Consider the following 24,749-nt stretch of genomic DNA (forward strand, 5'->3'; position numbering starts at 1 on the left):
GACTACAGGGTACAGGCAATCAAAGACCTGTTACAATTAGTTGACTTTGAAATGCTACGGCAAGGTTAACAACGGGTCATTCATAAATTGGATGTCTGCGTCTTGTTTACTCGTGATCTCGGTATTTCAATGGTAGTGGCGTTGGGATGGTAACCCAAAGATTGTAGGTTCGATTCGTGCCCGAGGTGATATGATTTTTCACAGTCACTTTGGTATGGAAACATACCCGGAAGAATTCCTCGATTAAAAAGAAACTTCTATAAATAAGTTAAATATGTTTCAAATTTGCATTTTAAAATGCGCAGTTGAAAACGGAAAAATAAAAATTAAAAATAGATAGAATCCAAGATGAAGTAACTCACAAAAATCTTCTGTCAGTGAAGAGACCCTTTGGCATGTAATTGTAACACCGAGCGCATGTGTCGAGCAAGTAGATTTCGAAGGGCAGCGTGACCCTGCGCTCCGTCCTGCAACACAAGGCTTTCGTGTTCGCGATCAAGGCTCCTTCCCAGCTAGTATCATTATTTTTTCCCGGCGAAAAGCTATATCTTTCGCTTATCGATTGGAGAAACACTTTCAAGCCTTCTCCTTTTTGGCTCCAGTATTTTTCAATCTAAACAAAAATAATAATGTCGGTAATAGAAAACAGACCAGATGTTACGCTGTTGTTTTCCAACGATTGGAAGAAATATTGAATCGACCTCGTGCAAATACAGGGTGTAGGAATGTCTGATCTACATAAATTGGATTTAAATCCCATATTCAAATCAAATGATTTTATAAACTTTTTGATTTAAATCCTATATTCAAATCAAATGATTTTATAAACTTTTTTATTTAAATCCCATATTCAAATCAATTGATTTTATAAACTTTTTGGTTTAAATCCTATATCCAAATTAAATGATTTTATAAACTTTTTTGATTTAAATCCCATATTCAAATCAAATGATTTTATTAACTTTTTTATTTAAATCCCATGTTCAAATCCAATGATTTTATTAACTTTTTTATTTAAATCCCATGTTCAAATCCAATGATTTTATAAACTTTTTTTATTCAAATCCCATGTTCAAATCCAATGATTTTATAATATTTTTTGATATTACAATGCATTTATGAATAAATTTGCCAAAGGAAATAGGTTTAAAATGTTTAAAACTCTATTTCAATAGAAAAAAATCAATACAAAATTTGATTTCAATCAATTAAATCAGATTTAAACAAAAAACAACAATTCCAACAAGGTAAATTTAATTTTTTTTATGTTACATTAAGAATGAAGGTTAGAATTTAATTATTGTGTTAGACAGTTTTTATTTTCTATTTCTATTTATTTATGTGTAGATGAAAAAAAGTTATTTAACTCAAGTAGGTGCCGGAATCACATTCTTATAAACGGAAAAAGTCGATAAATATCGTTTCCGTTGAGAAAATAGCCAAAGCTAGAGACCGTAGAGCGGTGCTTAGATAGCTACAAACTAGCTCAAAGGGGATAGCGAGATTTAATATGTTTGTTCAAGGAATATGTAATTAGAATTAAAATCAAATTAATAATTTAGATAATAATATATTATATTATATTAAATTAAAATAAAATAAATTAATATTAATACTTATTGAATTGAAATAAAATAAATTAATAATAATAATTTACATAATAATATATATAATTAAAATAAATTAATATTAATTAAAGGGGGCGTCGGGGCACTGGACATTGGACTAACTATCTTTGGTTCCGGAGTGCGACCTAGTGGGGCGAATCTTTTCTATTCTCTCATTTACAGAAATATACTTAGTAGCCATGCCTTGCAACAATTGGTAAATTTATATATATAAATATATATATATATATATATATATATATATATATATATATATCATAAGTGGATAATAATCATAAGTGGGACAGTATATAACGTACCATAGAAAATGCTCAATGAATGCTTTGTTTCAATACAGAGCACACAAAAACGGATATTCCCGAATTGTATTCTTAGTTGATGGTTGCTATTAATACTTGTAATTACGATGCTCTTTCTATTAGTTCACGTGACTTCTAGCAATGGTATTGTCCCTTATGAAAGTAGTATTGAAAATAATTTTTTTTGTTATTGTGGCGACTGACTAAATCGGCGGAATTTATCGTATTGAATTTAAAAAATGATTAGTTTACTAAAATAATAAAAGCAAATCAAAGACGGCTTTAAAATCGATTCCGAGGAATTTAAAAATGAAGCTTCCAAATAAATGTGCGCGCGTAGAAATATGAAAAAGTAGCCCGGTTCCAGAGTGACGAATATCCGTTTCCGGTTTGGGATTGCGAAATTGCTCTGCGACAAGCTTTCATTGAGGAATTCTCCCAATATCCAACCATGGATTAAACACTAAAGGATGTTCCACGAGCTAAGATTTCAATGCCGAGTTCGCGTTGGCTCGGTCGTAACGTGTTTCCTCCCCCCGCGCTTAACTCCCCTAGGGGCACCGGATATGATTTTATAGCGCCATCTCGTATTTTCTTTAAATAATTTCGCGGGTTTTTGGAATTAAGTGATTTTCGTCTGCTCTTTTAGTTGATGATTATAAGCACATGGATCAAAACACGCTTCTTTTATCAATCTTCAATTTCGTTTAAAATAACAAATAGTAAATAGTGAAAAGGTTGAATGTGCAAAGCTTCAAATCCTAAAATAAAGATCTTTGGTATGTATGTAAACGAAGTATCATTGTTTCCTTAATGTCCATTTAACATGGAATTGCACGCCCGTTTGTTTGCCCCTGGATAGAAAACAATTTCCGGTTTCTGGGCTCGTGCCGCTAGGTGGCAAGGTTACAGAGAATTGTTTCATTTTATCCACTTATGACATTATTAATAATAAAAGAGTATTTTACAGTTTGACTCTCGTACATGGTTTAAACATAAGCCAACCATTTCCATAATAAAACTCTCAGGACTTTCTCGAGTCGCCCTTTTTAAGCCTGACACGTTGAAGTCGTTCTGTCATCCCAGCTACAAATGTTCCGTCTTCGTCTTTCTCACGCCTGGCAATTTTTGTCAGCTTATATTATCGGAAATTTCTGACCAGAAGCACTCTAACGTCCCACCTCCGAAAAATCCATCTTCGCCTTTCGACCCCTCGCAAAAAGTTTGACACATTATACGGTCAGAGTTGGTTGACCAGAGTCACCAGATTTTGCATTCTATCTATCTCTCACGAAAATGGAATTACCCTTTCCAACCCTCGAAATTTCCCTTTTTGGACTAAAATTTTCCTAGTTTTCCAAAACACTTAAAACCATGATATTTGGCTTTATTTGCGTAAAACAATTACTTAGGACGTTGAAGAACCAAATAACAAATGTCCTGAAGAAAATAATACTTTTATTTTCATCTCACAATCAATAAAAACTAGGAACAATTTTGACTGTTTAAAAATCACAGTTTGTACTAGCTAGGAGCAACAAACACAGCACCCCACAGAAGGAGAACGCAACCCGTCAAAAGTCGTGCATTTTCTTGGGTACATTTTTCATTGGTTAGACGCTTTAGCTCCTGCTGCCGTCGGAAGGAGAAAATTCGGAAATTGTCTTCCCCTCACCCGAAAATCGTTCAGCGAAAAGGCTCGTCCAATGAAATTTGTACACAACACGGCGTTCTCCTTGTGTTTGTTGCTCCTAGGTACTAGGGTTAGAGCGGGCTCGTTCCTGTAGGCCAGTTATTTAGCAGACGACTTATCAAATGCAGGGGTGCCGGCTAAAGCGAATCCTACAAAATTCTTATGTTTCTATTAATAGACTCTTTCATTATAAGTCAATTTATTTATATGTTAGCTTTTCAATAAAATAATTTCCCCCCTCGTATTTCCTTAGATATAGCTAATTTTTGTTCGAATTTCCCGTTTTACCGTTTTTAGAGGTCGAATTTTCCCTAGATGTGGGAAATTTCCCTCAATCTGGCATCACTGATAACCACTCGCATCGCCAAAGGTTCCTTCTCTATCGTTATAATAGCAGCCCAAAATTATCACGCTATATTGACTAAAGTTTTTATTATCTCCCGGTTGGCGCGATCCGGTCTCCAAGTTCGCGGTGTTAACTATATTGAGGGGATTATATCTACTCTCCGCTTTGAGCACCCTCTGTGGTGTGTTCCCTATTCAAAGGTAATCTCGGGCTAACACTGAAACTAAAACCACTTTTATTACTGTTGCGAAAACTAGATAATAGTCACTTAGAATTCAGTCGAAGAAATTTAGGAAAAGAACGATTAAGATGGGGACGACCACAGAAAATATGGCTGAGATTTGCATTTGGAGAGTCATGACGATTTCAAGTCGAGTGGGTTGCTGGTGGAGGCTTTCAGTGCTTGAAACGCGTGTTGCTATGATTTTGAACTAACAAAATCGAAGCAATGATATACCGTTGCCGTTAAAACAAATCCACATCAAAATTTACATATTTAGATTCTACACACCAATTTACGTAACATTAAAACATTAATAGGTTGCAATTGGATTTATTTTTTTAAATCGAGAAAACATTTAAACGTACCTTTGATATTCACAACTTATTTCGCGCAAAAGTACGTATCTTGCTTATTTTTAGCTCCTATCTCACTTCATGACGAAAAACCACGTAACTCTAAAAATTCCCCTTTAGCAAAAAACATTTTAAAATTAAAATCCTCAAAGAGTCAATATTGAAACGAAATTATTTAATTATAAAATTAACTCGCGTGTAAAAACCTAACACGCGATTTCACAAGTCGCTGCAAAATTAAAAAATCAATTTTTCTCAAAAAGGCCACCGAAAAGATACGTGGTTTTGTTTTAACGGCGACGATACTTGATTTAGCTAACAAGGCCTATATTTGCCAACAATTTAAAACTAAATTTGACAGCTCTATAACTCTTCAGGTGGAGAGGGTCATTGTGTGGGGAGGGGTTCCTTTGCACTCCTGCACTCCAAAACTAAAAGGAATGATTTGCTACATTTTACTAACTATGTCTTAATTTTAGCACTCTATTAAATCTCACCGGTAAGTATCGTCTGCTTTAGGTACCTGGCATTTTCCGGAGTGACGTTAGCTACGTAACTAAAAGTGAATATTTTCGAATCTGTGGCATAAATTTCCCTATCGTTTTTACATCGTTCTTCTCATTTCATTTTCAATCACATTTAATTTACAAAGAAAGTTCATAAAATTTTTAAGATTTTGTTACACTAATTATAACCACTAGCTGGGGCCGGGCTTCCAAGCTTTTTTAATATATAATTGCGATAGTTTGCTTGTTTGTCAGTCGGTCTCTCTCGCTATAGGCTCCCGCACACCTCGTGTTAGAGCGACCAATTTTTCCACATTTACTCTCATGGCGAAAAGTCAGCGAATGGCGCTATTTGCACAACTCAAACTTTGGATCTGCGGCCAACTAAGTTTTGAAAGTTTTCTATATTATTGATCTTTGTGTTTCAAACATCTTTTTCGCGTTTTTTTGGGGAAAGGCTGTTATTGATTTCAGAACTGAATGTTTAAGTGATGGGCCACTGTACGTTTCTGTCTCGAGGTAGGATGTGGTAAACATTTATTAGTTCTAAATGAATGTGGAATAACTACAAACATTGTGTATTCTCAAGTTTTAGCAAATTATGCCTATAATTTAATGTGTGTGTCCAAACTAAATTTATAATAAACACATTTTTGGATTTTAACCAATTCATATCTGCATGCCATAAATCCTAAATCAACTTTCTGAATTGTACTAATACTATATAACATTGTTATGGCCAAGAGCTCTCACCTCAAGTGACTTACAGGCTGAATGGTCGGTCTCCGTAGTCAGATACGAAGGAGATTCGATCCCTGTTGTTCTCGGACAGAACCGTTTAGAATAGCCTGTTTACGAACAACATAAATTACATTAATAATTAAGCCTCGAGAACATAGACAGTCTGATTTAAATCGTAATATTAATCAAATTATTTTTAAATGATAATCTATTTATTTATGAGAATGTGTAGAAGTAGGTTATGGTGCAATACCAATTCAGAGGAAACTAATTTGAAATAAGAAGAAAATAGGCTTTAATTGTTTAAAAATCCATAAAATGAAAATAAACATTATCAAATAAATAATGTTTTTGGTTTTGTTTTTAAACAACTTCTCCAGGTCGAGGTTGGCAATTTCACCTCGCAGCAAAACGGACTTGTTTCGATACCTGCTTGTGGCACTGGGTTGAAAATTATCTCCCCGTAGGTTAAAGGGGTTTACCACGAGTTGCCTGGTTTCTCGTTGAAATTAAAACTTGTTGTAAGAGTGGCATGAAGGGCTTGCCACCACCCTCCTACGCATTGTAACCCGGTCACCTGAATAAAATGCAATAAAAGTCACTTAATGTCTTGGGCCTAAGGTGGTGCCTTGAGTCTAATTGATTGATTATTATATTGCTATAGGTGAAACAGTGAGCTTGCCACTGTGGCAGTTTATAACTGGTTGCATTTTGTCTTGAACTGATCTTACGATGTTAGTAGTGCTTTGAGCTTTTCCATGAATCTTTGTTGTTGTATAGTTTGCGATGTGCAAAAAATATTCATCTACTTAATATTGAGCAATATATTTTAATTTACCTGGGCAAGATGGATAGTGGTCTTCCATATACGTAAATGTAGGGCATAGCAGCGTCGAACTGGTCCCTGGTTTTATTCTGGGCCAACATTGAACACCGTCCCATTCTGCTGGGCATGATCCATCTTTTATAACAAAAATAGGGAATCAACTTATATTTACCCTAGGAGTACGAAATGCATATCACGCTTCAGTATCGCTTTCTGACTGCAACAATCTTAATAAGAAAAAATTTTGATTGAATCATGCCAATATGCTGAGTAAAGTGGAGGATTATTTGTTGTTAAGTAAAGTATTTTACTCGCTAGACGCGCTATTAGCGGGGGCCCCAACGGGAGTCTAGTTTGTGCAGAAAAAAAATGGATGATTAAAGGTTAAAGGGAGAAACTGAAAATGAAGACACCCAGCAATATGTCGCGTAAAACAGTTCATTTCGGGCACTCCTTTAAGCCGAAGAGGCTAAATTGCTTTTATTTAAGTGCCTTATGGTCAGGATGAGTAAAACACAACATAATATTTGTACATACATACCGACTCACTTTCTTCCTATGTGTTTTAGTGTACGTGCTTAGGCAATTTATTTAGAAAGCCTTCAGCAAAAATAAAATAATCTGAAAAGTATATTTACCCTCGCTGTAGCTAGCCAGTCCAGTCAATTCCAAGGAGTTGTTGCAACACGAACGCGCCGCCGAACAGCAACTGATCCATTTGTGGTACGATTTATCGGAGTGAAACGTCTCGGTCATTGCTTTGATATTCCAATGCTCGTACGTTGCCCTAGTTAAAGGGTCGTTTATGGCAACCAAAGTTTGATTCAAACTGCCAAAGATTCAAAATTCGGATGTAATTTAGAGACTGGCATATGCGGATAGTGTTCAAGTTAAAAATTATGGTGTTGTCAACTATGTTATTTGACAATAGATGAAAATTAATCCTTGGATATGGTGCCCACTGCTAAAGCAGTAGCCATGACGTCACGCGATTTAAGCATAAGCGTATAAAAGATAAAAAGTTCACTGTATGGTGAAAACTGTGTTCATAACATATTAAACGGTTCTTTTAATGTATTTTTAAGCTACTTAAAACTTTCTTGCACATTTATAATTGAGGGTAATGACTATATATTAAGACGATTTTAAGCATAGCTTCTAATCGCCCACTAAACAAATAAAGCCAGCCCGATAATCAATAGGCGCTATCATAAATTATTTATGCCTCGTTCAACTTGTTAAAAAGTTAGACGCGCTCCTTAATATTTTAGCGTAAAAAGCTTGCGCATTTGTTTTTATTTTATGGAGTACGCACGGAATCACTCGAGCCCGTTTATTCTAAAATATCAAGACGCGCGTGAAATTTTAAACAAGTTGAACGAGACGTAAATATAATTTATGCTATCATAACAATGGTTCCCTAAAACGCTTTCCCAAGCGAATGAAACACACGCCTTCCCACCACTCGTTTCAACATTTTCCCTAAGTATAAATAAATACATTAAAGAGATAGTGTCAGCTAAGGAAAAAAATTAATTTTTTAATTTAGTGTTCTTCAGAAGATAGCGTTTTAGGTCCTGATTCCGAAAATATATATGTTATAGGACTTTAAAAAATTATTTAAGTATGCAAATTTAATTTAAATAAATAAATGTTATGTTGGCTTCCTTGAAACTCTACGCAGTCTCTACGTCATACTTTCACGAGAATTTAAGCCGGCTAAAGGGTCCTACTCGCGCGTGAGCTGAGAAAAAAGATTTCAAAACCCATTTGTGACGTCAGAGAAAGCCTACCCATCCATTTAAGAAATGATATATAATAGTGAATGCGTAATGTTTAATTAAAATCGTTATTTCCACAATTATTATTAACGCATATTCATATATTTTATGTAAAAATTAAATATGGGCAAAAAATTATGTCACTTTCTCTTTAAATAGTCTCGACTGTAGCCATGACGACTCGGAATCCGCGATTAGTCGCTCGTGCTAGCGTCTGTCTGTCAGGCCTGCGAATGCGTTCGCATTTTCGGGGCAAAGCGTAATCACTGCGTACCCAGTTTCTTAGAATCAGGGAAAAGGTTTTTCCAAAAGCGCCCTCTTTTTGTCATTGGGTGTAGTATAATTTTTTAATCGGCCGGGATTCGAACCCGAGCCCTCTTGAACGACAGGTGAGCGTTCTACCGCAGAAACACGGATACAGTTACGCTTCACCGAAAATTAAAAACTCTTTTGAGGAGAGGTATATTTTGGCTTGCCAACTTTTTATGCTTCTTTTTACACTGTATTAATGATAAATGTTACACAAATCAAACTTTATATTTTTATGCTTCTATGAAAGTGAACTTCGAAAGGACTATGATTATTGCCAATCGATTTATATACTTCGAGCGATTGACGCGCAGCGCCTCTAGGGGCGAGCAAGCATAACTTGGTTTAAAATAAACTATAATTCCCGTTGACGCTAATGTAAATGTAGCGACGATTTAAAGTAAATTAATAAAGCGTTTTTTACAAAAAGTGTTTGATTAACATTTTTCTTTATTAAATTAGTTTCAAAGAAACCCAAAAAAAGCTTTTAAGATATATTTTATCGTTTTATTTTTGAAATAGGCGAGCTCAAAGTTCCTGCGTATGCCTAGATAGACATCTAGGGGGAAAGCTTTGATTCGAAATACTTCTATCTTGTACAACCTAGAGTAATTTTTTATAGAAATTATATGACCATTAACTAAAATTATTGACATTCATTGTAATATCGTAGATCTTTTTAGTCACCCAAGAATCTCGTATGCATTGCCCTTGAACTACTGAGCTGTCTTCGTTAACTGTTTCCCTAAGTAGATGATTGCCTACCAAAAGTGCTTGACATTTTCTATACGTAGATTCTCTAAACTACGTTCTAAGTCCATTTAACGCCAAAAATCCCACTTCTTTCTAAAATTTCATTTGCATTCTAATACGCGCGTTGACAACGCAAACTTTACCTAGACGAGCAGCTGTTCGATTACCTACATGGCGCGGGAATAATTGTTTTTTTAATGTTATAAAGCGATAAACGATTTTTCAAGACGATTTTATACTATATTTAAATTCATATAAACGGGAAAATTGTCAGTGGAATATTTCTTATATAATTTGAATGGGGTGGAAAAAAACGTTTAAACCAAATTACGCGCGTCATTTTCGTTTGAAACCGAAAAAGCCTATTTAAAAAGTTAATGAAAAAACAGACAAGTGACTAGTCTGAACTACGCCTGCCATCTATTGGTGAAAATGGCAACCAAAATACGGAATATCATAATTACCACGGTTCCAGAAAACCGTTGACAAGTATAATTATTAGACAAACTATACCAAGATGCATTTAGGAAAGAGAGAAAAACCATGCCCCTCAACCTTCGTGTAATAATTCCCCTTTTATCCCGGTAGGAGGAGATGACGCTCTCCAAGAATCAATCAAACAGAGGCTTTATTATCTGCTAAACTGAATACGTTATTGACTACACTAAGAAGGAGACGACCCGTGGTGTAACGCACCGATTTAGTTCAAAATCGGGGGTTTGGTAGAACTTGATGTAACTTGAAAAACTCTAAAGGGAAATGTCTCCGTAGGCAACCGTTTGGCCATGGCAACCAAAAATGTTTTGACAACACCAAATGGAAATTTTCCCATTGAATATAACATGGGAATCTGACCAATTTTAATCAATTTCATTATTTTTTATTTATATTTGGTATTCGATATCAGTAGAAATTAGAGCTTGAGTAGCTTTTATCCAAGTCTGCTATAGCATTTCGGATGCGAGCGACACTTACTTTGAAACATTAGACCTCCAACTGCAAATGGAAAAGACGATATGATTTATCAGGAAGCTATTAAATTATTCAATAACTTTGTCTCTTTGAGAAATATTTTACTGAGAGCTTTTTACAAATAGACATCATTAAAGATTGAAAATTTATTTCTATATGAACAGCTCTCATTTAAAATATTGCATGTGAAAAATAGTCGGAATACTAACTTGCAGCGCCACCACTTGAAAATAATTTCGTTGTGTCGCTAGATCGCGACTTATAGTATGCGACTTGTCAATTGGATTTTAATATTATATTATACTTATTATGAAACAAATTATATAATATAATTACTATAAAATAATTATATGATAATTATGAAACATATTTCACGTTCCGTTGATTAGTTGGTGGTTTAGACAAAAAATCCAGATGGAGCTTTATAACAGCGTAACACTACGTCATAAGCTTAAGTGTCAAGTTCTTCTTTGCGTAATTTAGTTCTTGACCTAACTATGTCAAGTAAACATAAACGCAAAATTTAACCATGGTTAATTTAAACTAGTAAATAGTAAGTAATATACTATAGAGACAGATACTTAATGGTTTAAAATAAACTTTTATTAAAAAGAATATTGGGGAAGCTTTTCGAGCCCACTCGCTCTTTTTCAACCCAGATATAAATGGCGAAAAATCCAAATACAAACAGATAGCAAAATCAGCGTACAGTTATTTTTGTTGAACGAGCTCTTCCGTTTTTATGGCCTAATTGGGGCAGTTTTAAAAGGTTTTTAGGCCATAAAAACGGAAGAGCGCGTTCAACAAAAATAACTGTACGCTGATTTTGCTATCTGTTTGTATTTGGATTTTTCGCCATTTCTATCTGGGTTGAAAAGGAGCGAGTGGGCTCGAAAAGCTTCCCCAATATTCTTTTTAATAAAAGTTTATTTTAAACCATTAAGTATCTGTCTCTATAGTATATTACTTACTATTTACTAATGTCAAGTAAAGTTAAAATGTGCGGGTCATTCTAGAAATGGAAGATTGATAATTGACACCCTTATGGCAAACGTATTTATAAACTTATCTCGATAACTCCGTCTAACAAAAATTTTTTTCCCAAATTAAAGAAAAAATATTTCTGGTCTACGAAATAATTTATGCATTATAATATTAGTAGTTCGTCGACATTCAATTAAAGTTTTCTCCAAGTTTTACGAATTTATCTATTAAGGCTAAAATTTAACGTTGCTAACTGCCTACGTAGCCATTTTCCCTTCGAAGCTCCAAAGAACGTTTTAGCCAAATTGCTTTTGCTTTACAAAGAATTCTTCCTGACAAATATAAATGTAAATTTTCTATTGTGTGGTTCTTTTTATTTGAACACTCGCTGTTCCCTCCTTCAGACCTGAGATCGTGTACAGGGTGTCTATGTTTGCTTGATCAGAGCCAAGAATTTCATGGTGTATTTAAAGTGAAAACGAAAATTGAATTTTTAAAGTTCAACAATTTAATAAAAACAACTCTTGGCTCTATTGCGAAAAGCAGAATTTTATTAGCAAGCTAACTTTCTAATTTTCTCATTTAACATGGGAAAAGTTTTAATGTTTAAAATGATTTTAAAAATATCAACATTAAGAAAACAAATATTTGATTATATAAAATAAAAAGTGGTCTTGCCCAACTTGTTAAAATGTTGCTCTTACGTCACAAGACGCCGCTTTATTAGTGTATTCTTCGCACGAGCGATTTGCACGCGCGCTAGAAAAACCTATATTCCTCGCGACTGTAGACTTGTAAAAGTATGAGAGTGGTACACAAGAGCAACATTTAAACAATAAGGCCACAATTGAAATTTCAGAAACATTTTGAGTAACCATGGCAAATCTAAATATTGCGGTATTTTCTTAGCCCTATTCCCAGAGCTCGCTTGGGAAACTCGTAAAATTCTTGCGCAATAATTAAAAACTATGCGAAATTTCGAAGAAAATTACATCTTTTCCAAAATTTATTCTACGGAACAGTTAGTTAAAATTGGTGAAAACTGCACGTGAATTTTCCCTCTTGACATTTAAATTACCACGCCACCTTTTATAATTTTCGTGTAAGTGGGAATCCCGCATCAAACAAACTCGTACACCCTGTATTACATTTTCCTAGTGTACGAGTGAAATCGGTGGCCAGCCTTTGAAGGTAGATTCGCAGTGAATGCGACGCCCTTGTTCGCGGGAATTGGATGATGGAATGAGCGGAAAAAACCTTTCGACGTTTTAAATCGAACTTTCTGTCGAAATCCAAGTTCTTTTATTAGAAAGATTAAGCTCGTCACAATAAAACGTGTAGCTAGAACGCCTGCCTTCATTTCGTTTTCAATGTGAAATCTCAAATAAGGGGCCGTTCACAAAAATACAAAGCTGAGTGGTTATCACTCGCAGCGAGAGAAGCCCGGTTCGATCCCAGCATCTTGTGGAACAAGATTGCAAGTTCTTTGAACACCGGTGAAAAGGATTTTCCATAATAACTTGTTAATAATAACACTAATGAAGTTATTATATTTTGGCCCAATTTAGAGAACATCAGGAATAATTTGCCTAAATGATTTAAAGACTTTATGAACATTCGGGTTTTGTTGGAAGCAACACATTCCATGACCGAGTAGCATTGTAGCAGCCTACCGTCATTACAAAGGAACCAACACAATAAAACCTTTAAGTGAACAGGAAATCACCATTGCAAACAACGTTTTAAACCAATGCGAACTGTTTTAAGATGGAATAATGGCCGATTTTGGTAAGTGTATTGTGGAATATAATTTAAGTAAAATCTTAAAAATTCACCATTTTATAATAAACCTTTATAGGATTCCTTATCAAAGGTGAATGTTTTGTTAATGGTATTGTTCTATATAAACTACCATTTTTGAGAATAAAATCTCAGTTAACTAAAGAAGAAAGTGTGAAAAATGAAAAATATCATCTGCTCCGAGTTCACGTGGAAAGAACCATACAACGAGTTAAGTTATACAAAATTTTAAACGATAAATTTGACCTTGATTTAGTTCCATACTCTGAAGAAATTGTTACTGTCATATGCGAATTAGTAAATTTACTGAAACCAATACTAGCAGATGACTAATTTAACAACTAAATTCCAAAGATTTACTAATTCGGGTTTAATTTAAGATAGTCCCAGAGGCGTACACCAAAAAATTACACGTTACAAGGGCTCATTTCCCCATCTAGTATTAAGGCCAAATTTTCGTAGCTATGCCACTCTGATGGTTTGTTTATGGGTTCTGATTAATAAAATTTTGGGCTTTTGCAGCTGATCCCAATATGATACAAAAAAAACCTTTGATTTACATAACACTGTTTGTAAATTCAATTGTTTTTATTTTTAATATTTATTAGCATATAGTAACATTTAATTGATATTTTATAAACTTTATAATTTAAATTCTAATTATTAGTTGTTTCTACAATTAATTTAAATCGTTTTAACTTACAAATAATTCAATACTACATTTGATTTTGCCTTTTTTTTACATTTTTGACTTTGAATAAAAAAAATTATAACATTAATGGTCAGTTCATTAGTAGATAATACTAATTGGCAACAATTGAAAATAGGAACTCATTTTCCAAATGAAAAATATCACTTTCCCTTGACTAGAATTGTTACTTTATATATCACTTTCCCGTGACTAGAATTGTTACTTTATATATCACTCACCCTTGACTATAGAAGTGGTAAGTAAAATCTAAAATTTAAATAACGTAATTTAACAATAATGTCCTTCAAAAACTCTTCGTCTCTCTCTATATAATTTAAAAATTAGCATGTTTTCAGGTTTAATATGTAAAGGCCTAGCTGAATTGGTGTGTAGTAACCTCTACAGTCGTTAGCTGGTAATTAAAAACCTTCCTTTAAAAATGCTGAGTTTAGTTTGTGCCACTGCCTCTTCATTTGATATTTTCTTGGCTTCAAATGGACTGTTGATCTCCAGTAATTTGGTCTCTCTGTTCTCCACAAATGTTCCATCGGTACTAAAAGCTAGAAAGGGATTTTTCGGACTAACAATGAGACCAAATTCAAGTACGTCCACTTTTTTAAGCCAGGCAAATTAAGCCCTCGAAACTCTCTCTCTATTTTAATACCGTACTTAACCGAACGAACAGTTAGTTGTTTTCCTGAGCTTGAAGCGGTATTTCCTTTTTTTAGATGAAACTATTTTCTGAACAGCGGTGTCAGTTAACCTCACTTTAATCTATTCTTTCCATTCGTCTGTTTTTTGATCTAATATTGGGCTGTGATTTTCGCTCTTTCCAAATCTACTTGAACAAATTCCTTCCTGTAGACGTCTTAGGAAACGGATTTTCATATTCATCTGCCACATTGAGGGTTTCTACCAAAATACCATCAATGAAATAATTCGAGAACAAATCAGAAGAATCAATTTAACGTTGCTTACACGGATTTTCGATAGAGTAAGTTTCTTTACTTGGTTGGATTGATAAAACTGCTTGCAGATTTGGACTTCGTTTTGTTTCAAAAAAATATTGTTTTAAATTATCAGGAATATGCCTAGCACACAGTGGTTCATATGGAAGGCTAGAAAGAACTCTTTCTTCACATTTCTGTAGGCTTGTCAGGCAAAAAGTCAGTTTTCTGACTTTTCTTACGCAGTCTAAAGCTTAAATTTTCTTTGCCTGTTAGTGAGCTTTTTTTTAGTCACCTTCATTTTACCCCACTTCTGAGGCTTTGAAGTACAAGAGACTTAGTCAGAAAGTTGGGATAGCTCTCCGTATTTATTTATATAAAATAGACCTGCAACTGCATGTTTGCAAAAGACTGAGTTTCTAGAATAATAGTACAACTGGTTTCATTAAAGAATTGGGTTTCTATGAACAAAAAATTACCAGCTTTTGCATGAGCAGGGGACACTTTCAATGCTGGGTTTTCCCTCATTGCGTTAAATTTTAACATCAAAGAATGGGGCTCTCCATTTGCTTGAATCTATTGAATTACATATCCTTCAATATTAACATATCTATCTTCTTCGTTTGAAAGAAAAAAAAATTCAAAATCGTTTTGGATCGAGGCGTCTCTCCAATATGCCTAAAAATTCAAGCATGGAGAGATTCACTAATATATAAAATTAAATACATTTTACATCACATTTGGAAAATGCAGAAGCTACTAGTCTATGAAATTATAACAATCTTGGCTTCTTTTCATGAGTGGATAATAATAATTTAATTCCTGTATACCTATTTGAGACGTCATGTTCGATGAGATTCCAAAAATTCAATTAATTGAAAGTGTTAAAATTTTAAAATTCAGAACTGTTACTGATCCCGTGTATGAATTCTCCAAGATCCTATTGATAGGTCAAAATTAACAAATAAATGTTGTATATACACCTTTGTTAGACATAGCATTCGAACACACTTTCAAAAATAAGCTAAAATTTTCCGTAAAATGTTTTTATTGATGTTATAAAACGCGCGCATTTACGCTAAACGCTATTACCCGTATCACCAAAAGTGGCATAATTATCAAAAGTGTGACAATCCCTGTACTTTCGTATGCTAAAAGGTTTAATGAATGCTTGACTCGAGATCGACCACATAAAAGACTATTTATTATCGCCTTTTTGGATCTTTATTAGTCTATGGTTTTATATCGTAGGTAGATGGCGATAGCATCTACACAGAACGGCGAAAAATAGAGCAAACGAAAAAGAAGAATGAACTTACACCACGAACCAAACTTAAAAGGCAAAGTGTGCTTTCAAGATGTAGAATTAGTGTGCTAACCCAAAAATCAAGATCTAAGTGAATTTATGAAAGTCGACGTCATAGATTCAAACTCAGTAAGAAAGTAACGTAATTGGAAGAATTCAGCTCGAAACTTAGTCAAAAGCAACATTGCTAAATGCCAGACATTATTGCCAATATCAATGCTCAAGATGATAAAGAACTTCAAGAGGTTTTCCAAAAAGCTTGTGAAAAAATAAGATGTTAGGAATTGGCTTGAAAATGGGCTGGAATTTAGATACAGAGAGATACGCTTTCATAAAGGACCAAATGCTGAACGTAAAAGGGTCTAATGGAAATCGATGAAGTCCTTTAACGTACCACATTTCCTTGAGTGTATTTGCCCAGGCTCCTGAAGCTTATGAAGCATTGTCGTTTTTCGATATCTTGAAGCTACCCAGTGTCTATTCTCTAAGGAGAGAATTTAAAAAATCCATCAAAGCAAGATACTGACCTAATTTTTCTCCAAGGTAAAGCGGACTGATTTTCTGAATTAACTGAAAATTATCCTGGGAAGAATAAACCACCCAGTGAAGGGGCACTGTTGTTTCATGAGGTGAAAATTATTGGTAAACTTATGTGGAACTTTAGCAACAGTGAATTTTTTGGCTGTTGTCTTGATCCTGCGGAATATCAATTTATGGATGATTTGTAAAAGGAAAACACTGTATCGGAAACCTTAGAGGCTGATAAGTTTAACAATTTGTACGGAGGTATATTTTGGGTAAATTCAATATCATTGGTCCATATTTTATTCAGTTTAATTCAACTTCCAGATCATTCTTAATAACCATTATACAGGGTGTTTCAAAAGGTTATGCAAAAATGTTAAGGACTTGTATGGGGTGAGTTGATAAATATGCCTGTTTTTTCCCATTTTCTTATTATGAGTTAAAAGAGCGCCAGAGAGCTTCAAAGTGTGGCCTACTGTCTTGCCCCTGGAAGAAGGCTGCAACAAGCCGAAGCTACCCTAAGGTTGCTAAGCTACTTGTTCCGAACCGAATTGTGCGTGCTGGTTTTCTTCAAGCAAAAGTAGCATAATAATAATTATGAGCTATGGACGAGGCACCACCTTAGGCACAAATTAGCCAGCGATCTTTAATGCCTTTAATTTAAGATGCTGATCTATACCTCGTAGGATGTCCTTCATGGCACGCCAGTCAACAGCTCCCTACTCTTACTATTACCGTTAACGTTAAAAAGGTTTTATGGAAAGTGGAAACAAACGAACTTCATTGACGAGTGGGGCGATAACTTGAAAACGCATCGCAGAAGCAGCTTGTCATTCAGAAGTGTCAGTGCCACAAGCTGGCTCGCTTCTATTGTGCTGTGAGACGAAAGTGCTAACCACCCCGCCACTAGTCATAATTTTCATAAGTAAGGCACTAATTCCCCCAAATGCTAATTTTTCCGCTGATAGTCTGTTTCAAAGATTAATCATAATTTGAAGATCTTCTTCGTGACATGATAGGGAGGGTCGGAACAATTAAGCCCTTTCAAATATACCGTAGATGATCCATCCCCACTAACCCTAATTTATCGAGGAAAATTATTCTTAATCTTCCGGACACCTCGATATTTATTTAGTTACATGGTGTGTAGCCGAAAGGCTTTTCTGTAGCCATCACAAACAAGATAAATATAAATATATACAGTATATATATAATCACAAAGGAGAGGGGGAAAAAAGATGAGTTAAGTTCCACAAGTAGGTAAAGTTTTTATCCAGGAAGTAACAAGATCTCGGAACAATCTTGAAGATCTTAAATCAATTAGATCGGAAGGAAGATTGTTCAAGTCATTTATCACATGTACAGAAAAATGTTGTTGCTTGACAGACGATTTCACAATGGGTTTTCGCAATTTTGCATGATGCCCTCGTGTTAATGTGACAGACGAAGGCAAAAATAATTGTTTTAAAGTTGAGTCAATCCTCCCATGATAAATGTCGTGTAAAAAAACTAATCGTTGACACGGTGGCGATCAGACCATAGAAACTACCACAGGAATAGAAGGCCCTGCTTTTGTACGTGCTTTACTAAGATGCACGGGCAAAAGGTTCTCCCTTCATTTCCGGTTATCTCTGGTCCAATCAAAAAAAAAAGCTTTGGAAATGACGGCCAATTAGATTCAAGCGGAAATGAACGGAGAACCTTTTGCCCGTAACACTTTTCATCGACTCTTTCTATTGCTCTTGTAGTTTCTATGATCAGACGGAGCCAAAATTTTTAAGCTGGCATCGCGCTGGTGGGGAGCATTTTTTTGGAAGTTGCGCGTTAGTTTGGTAAACCGATTATGCGCCTTTGTAATGAGTGTCATTGGAGTGATAAGCGAAGGGGACCAGATAACGGAGCCATAGTCTATGATCGGTAAAGGAAGTGTAAATAGTTTTCATAAAGGCTTCACATTAAAGGCAAAAATTTCAGTCTACGTCCCAAAAATAAGCGATCTTTATTTGCCTGACGCACTTTCACTTTGAAACCAACTATATATCTCTAATGGTTCTCGAGATAAATTTTAAACAACCTTGAAAACATGGTGCAAGGTCATGGACATTTCCGTTGTCAATGTACCCCTTGTAAATTCTGTGTCCTGAACGTTTCAAATTCCTAGCTTTATTACATTTAGAATTATTGGCCTTGTATCGTTTTTTAGGAAACACCCTGAATGTTTGAGTTGCTGTATTATAATTAAAATTGGAAATAGTTTTGAATTACGTCTCATTGATTCGGTGCTGATATAAGCCTATCAAAAATCTAATTATTTCCCCCTTTTCCAAAGAAAGTCGCGTCGTTTTTTTAATTTTCTAGGCTCTTTCACAAATATGTTTCAAAGAGAAAGTGCGTCAGGCAATAAAGATGGTCTATTTTTGGGACGTAGACTGATACGGTTCTGTCGAACTCTCGCTAGTTCCCATTGTGTAGGCCACTGACATACCAATAAAGAACCCCTTCTTGTCCTTTCCGTATCTCTTTGGGTCTCGTCTCGGGTTCCTCTCTGAGTTTTCGGGGTTTGAAATGTAGGGGAAGCAAAATATATGTCAGTTGGTATCCACCTCACACCACCGAGGTTCATTTTCGGTCTGTAACGAAATCCTCGCCTAAAAACCTACCCTTAACCAATTTTTATCTGTCGGGCAATACCCGACAAAATTAAAGCGTGCGATCATTTTATCGATCCGCAAAAAGTTGACACTGATAATCCTTCGAATTATCGCCCTATATCATAATTATCATACATAGCAAAATTATTTGACAAGTCTTTTTGTAATAGAATGTCGTCTTTCGCTGATAAGCTACTTTCGGTCTATCAATTCGCCTTTCGTTCGGGAAATGGTACGCTTAAAGCCTTAGTAGAAACGTACAAATTAATGACGCAAATCTGGAAAAAATCGGTTTTTACCTGATGTTTGCTCGATGAGCGGTTGTCGCAGTGGCGTAGCCAGGGGGGGGGGGGCACACAAACGTATGGTTGTATGTTCAATTTTTTTATTTTTTGTTGTACTTTTTTTCGTTGTGTGCCCTCCCCGAAACCAAATCCTGGCTACGCTACTGGCTTGTCGTCATAGTGACGTAGGAAGTTAATGGACGGTGTTATTTCTAGTCAACGCTGGCGGTGATAAATGTTACGGTTATCATTCCCTGATATACTTAGCTATATATCAACGACGTTCTGGAAATTTTACGAAAGGAATAATACTTATATGCAGATGATACTCTTATATTAATTGGTGGTCGTTGTATAGATACAATGATTTCTAAAGTCAATCATTGTCTTACTGAGTTTCAGAAATGGCTAAATAACAACAGCCGCTCTCTTAACTTTGATCAATGTGAATATTTAATCTTCCGTAATCAAATTAAAACAATTAATTTCACATTATGTTTGTGTTACAATGTGTATTATTAGTATATCGTTGGCAAAGAAATAGACATGTATTAACAAAGAACTAATTTAATAAAAACCATATAAAGGAATTACATAATTAAGAACGAACTATAGCTAGCGAGATCTAAGAAGGGGCTGCCAGTCTATGGCTGTGACGACGCAATATTAAGAGACTGACTAGTTTACAGAAAATGGGCGGGAAATTCAAATGTCAAATATATGTAAACCGATTATTAACAGTTTGTATTGACTGTATAGTTCTTAACAAAGTTGAAATGTAGAAATATCTCGGAATCTGTTACGACTCTCATACATCGTGGAACGACCATGGATTTTATATCTAAAACACTTACACGCGTGTGCGGTCTGTTCCACATATCAGAAATGTAAAGTATTTACCGAAATGTATCACGCTTTGTTTCATTCTACACTCTCTTTTGGCATTACTATTTGGAGTCACACCTTTATTAAGGATTAATTCTTGAATAGCAAAATTCTGAATGTGTATCAAACTTTCCACTTCAATGTTCTACTGACTATTTTTAATGACCTTAAAACTGGCGGCTCTTTCTATCAATATAGATCAAGTGTAACTACAACTCCTTTTGTTGAATTACTTTTTGAGCCATTATGTAAAACATTTTTTTGCGGGGTTAAAAACTTCAACTTTCTGAATATAGATTAATAATCTACTCAACAACTTTCAAAACTTAAAGACTTAATTTAAAATGGTATACCCACTGATAAAATATCACTTGTGTAATTTGAAAATATGTTTAATGGGTTTTTGCATAGTTATGAATTAAGAAGCAGGGCTGTCTGTATTTAATTAGTTTTTTTAAATTTTTTACTTTTAGTTTTTAACCGTGTTTTAATAACGTTTTTTGCTCTTGTTGGTTTGGTTCCTTACAAGTTCCTAGATGACTTAGCCCTCGAATCGCAATGTACTTATACTTTGAAACTTGTAATTCGAAACTAAAATTAGATTAAATTAAATCTTATTTCATAAGTGACAATTTTGTAAAAATATAATAATAATAATAATCAGCTAGGCTAATTATACCCAAGGCACCACCTAAGGCCTAAGTCATCGAGCGACTTTTAAAGCCTTTAATTCAGGTGGCCGGGTTACAATGCGTAGGAGGGTGGTGGCAAGCCCTGCAATTGTAAGCAATTTATTAACAGTTTTTGGAATTCCGAAGAACCCTTACTTCCACCTCAATAAAAAAATATTTGTAACAGTCAAGGCCTATTATATATTAAAAAACTTTTAAAAGTAAAAAGTAAAAATAACGCTTGCTTTCACAAAATAATAATGAACAAATGAATCGGAAGCCGAAACTCGCTATGAGATAAATATATCAATCCATAAATATGGATCAACGTGAATGCCTGTTCTTAGATTATCGTGGCCTCTGAAGCAGTACATTAAAGCGATAGTATAGCTATAACGTTATAGAAGGAGACATGAGGACAAACCCGTTTTTTGACAGTTGAACATCAGATAAGCTGAATAGCTTACTTGTCAACGTTTTGTCCGGCGTTTAACCTTCTTCATCAAATTGATACTAAAGTGCTGAGGATACATTTTTCATAGACGTGCATTGCTATCCAACCGCCACTTGGTAAACAACAATTTTCAAAACTAAACTTCTAAGTCTTTCAAATGCTCGCGTTTGCAAATTTTACATATTCAGGGTTGCCACAAAATTTTCAGATTCATTTAACTGACTATTCCCTGTTTTCCCTGACCATTTTAAGAGATTTTACCTGACTTATTAAGGCCAAAATTTTTCTTTTATATTTTACTTTTATTAGAAGTTAATAAATTTAGATGGACTTATATTTCAGTAAAATAGTTATTGCAATGTTGAAAAAATTAGCCAAACATTCAAGGAAATAAATGATAATCGTGGAATTTGTCATAGAGCTAGGGTTATATTACCTTCAAAAAGTGCCAAGATAAAATTGAATTCCCCTGACTTTTCCCTGAATTTTTACCAATTCTTAAAATTCCCTTACATTTCCCTTACTTTTTAGGCCCATTTTTAAATTCCCTGCCTGTCCCCTGATTTCCCTGACGTATGGCAACCCTGATATTAGTTGCTTAGAATATCAAATATAAACAATCACTTCGTTCCAGGAGTTATTTATTTTCAAATTTGAACTTACCTGGCATACACTCAAGAATTTGTATGCCCCCGTACCGTAAATTTCGACTTGAATTCCTCAACAAATAGATAATATTATCGCTTGTCAGATGGGAGGGATAAATATCCTGTTCCGACAATCCGCCGTTCACTGATGGCCCTTAACGGGCCACGGTGTGCAATAACCGGTGGTATTAACGGGGAGTCAGGCTCCTCTTCTCGTAACTCGTAAGGGCGGTGGCGCACTGGGAGATTTTAGCCGTGATAGAATTTTCCTATCTCCACCTCCGACTTCGGTCAGGTAAAGGTCAGAATACGGGTTTCAGCTCAGGCTAACGGAGAGGGTCCTGGTATCCTGGCCGCCTCGGCGGTATTGGTAACCTGCTGCGGGGCGGTGGGTCACCGTATGAGACGCTGTGACCCTTTATCCTGGTGTAGTAGGCTGTATGATTCGCTCGAGATACTCTTGGAGCACCGGTACATACATTTCTTTCAAAATGCCAATCACTGATGGCCCTTGACTGGTCTAGGTCCTACTCTCGTAACCCATAAGGGTGGGGCGCACCGCGAGAATATCCCCGTTATCAAATTGTCCTATCTCTACCCCCGACTTCAGTCAGGTTCTAATACTAGTGTGGAAAACTTCAGTCATTTAACGGAAATATTCGTGCCTTGACTATGCCTTACTTCAAATATTTAAATCATTTTTTTTTTTAAATATCCGACAAAAAGGTAGGTGCTATTCAGGTTTCTATTTATTTTTCGTAATCTAAATGACGCCATATTTAAATCCAGCTTATGTATATGCATAAAAACACGAAGTATTATAATTAAATCACGAAGTATTCTAATTAAATCACTAAGTATTCTAATTAAAACAATAAATATTATAATCTTAAACTGAATAATTACAGAATTATGTCAAAGTTTAAATAATGCAGCACCCATTAATAATAATAATAATAATGAAATGAAATAAAATGAAAAAGTTTGTTTATTGTGAACATCAACAGTATAAACGTACCTACAAGTGTGTTCACGCCAGAGGGTGAAAATTTGTAATACAATAGTTATTTACATACATACAAGTCGATAGGTCGACGCAATGCACTAAATTATTTTAACCGCAGTATATCCAAGCGTATACAATTAAAAATGTCTAATTGACCAGTATATAGGTTGCAGGTATGTTGCATTCTTTGCAATAATAATAATAATAATAATAATCAATTGGCGTCTTCCTCTCGTCGAGTGTAGACGTCCGTTTTTCGCTCCGCGTTTCTATATAGTTTTCATCGGATAAGGCTTAGAGAGTGTAGCTTTCCGCCTTTCAGAGTTTTCGAAGCTGTATTAAGTTTGATGGCGTATCAAGCTGACCAGGAGATCCGCCTGATAAACCAGGCAACCAGCGACCGTGTCCTCCAGAGATGACAAGGGAACACGCGGTCATTTTTGACTCACAACCAGAAATTTCTTCCATCCAATACATCGTTGCTATAAACACCGTCATCGGTAAGTCCAATACCATTCATTGCGGACGTGTATTCAGAGGCAGAGTTTTAGCTTACGTAAGGACGCCGGAAATGGCCGAGGAGTTGGCCATAAATGGCATCGAGGTTAACAATGTCCTAATTAACGTGGAAAGGCTTAGGAGAAGTGCCGAAAAAATAATTTTGTCGAATGTTATGCCCGAAGTACCAGCCGATTATCTTAAAATATTATTAAGCAGATTTGGAAAGGTGACATCCGAAATCACAAAAACTTACATAAATCCCGACCCAGAGTATGCAGAAATAGTAGGAGGTCCTTACTACAATAATAAAAGACAAGTTTTTATTCTCCTCGAAAAAGACCTACCAGAAAGAATAACCTTCAAACACGGATACCAAAATAACGCCATTTTTCTAGAAAAGGCCACTAAGAAATATTGCAATTTTTGCGATCGTAAAGGACATAACATTGAAAATTGTTATAAGAAAACAAGTTGGCAAGCCAAAATATCCCTCTCCTCGGAAGAATTGTCCCTAGTGGTATTAATTTCTCGAGATAACCCTTAAAGATATATCTCCGCAATTTAGAGTTATTTGTTAAAAATATTAACCCATTTCTATCCCGCCCGGTATAAAATTTTTATTATAATTAAAATAATTGAGACGAAACGACCAATTTTAATTTATTCAGAATATCATAAGTTAAGTAGTTACAACAGTAAGTTAGACGTACTATAACAATGCACAATTGAATTAAACCCTTTTACAGAACAAGTTTATCAGTTAAATATAATACGAAGCAAATTTTAATGAAAGAAATATCTACAGAGGCTTTTTGGAATTACTCGCTTACGAAATACTTGCCGCATTTTTAACGCTCATTTTATTTCAACACTCGCCCTTGATGAAGATACCGTAGATATCTGGTAGTGGACGACTCGTTCACTTCCTGTTGACGTTGTGACGCATACCACATGAAAAAGACCAATG

General features: G+C 35.0%; 1 protein-coding gene across 1 annotated transcript in view; it reads right to left on the reverse strand.

The window, feature by feature from the left end:
- The window catches only part of LOC149926178 (calcitonin gene-related peptide type 1 receptor-like), an 87,688-nt gene that overhangs the window by 37,898 nt on the left and 25,041 nt on the right, over window positions 1-24,749 (reverse strand). Inside the window, exons 2-5 of the mRNA XM_090160748.1 lie at window positions 7,254-7,444; window positions 6,628-6,750; window positions 5,802-5,896; window positions 363-613 (exon numbers count right to left, since the gene is read on the reverse strand). Of these exons, the coding sequence (XP_090016874.1) occupies window positions 363-613; window positions 5,802-5,896; window positions 6,628-6,750; window positions 7,254-7,371 (587 nt within the window). The 5' untranslated portion in view covers window positions 7,372-7,444. The remainder of the gene's footprint in view (window positions 1-362; window positions 614-5,801; window positions 5,897-6,627; window positions 6,751-7,253; window positions 7,445-24,749) is intronic.

Source organism: Leiobunum rupestre, chromosome 10 (assembly GCF_980474605.1).
Source record: "Leiobunum rupestre chromosome 10, qqLeiRupe1.1.hap1, whole genome shotgun sequence".
Lineage (NCBI taxonomy): Eukaryota > Metazoa > Arthropoda > Arachnida > Opiliones > Sclerosomatidae > Leiobunum > Leiobunum rupestre.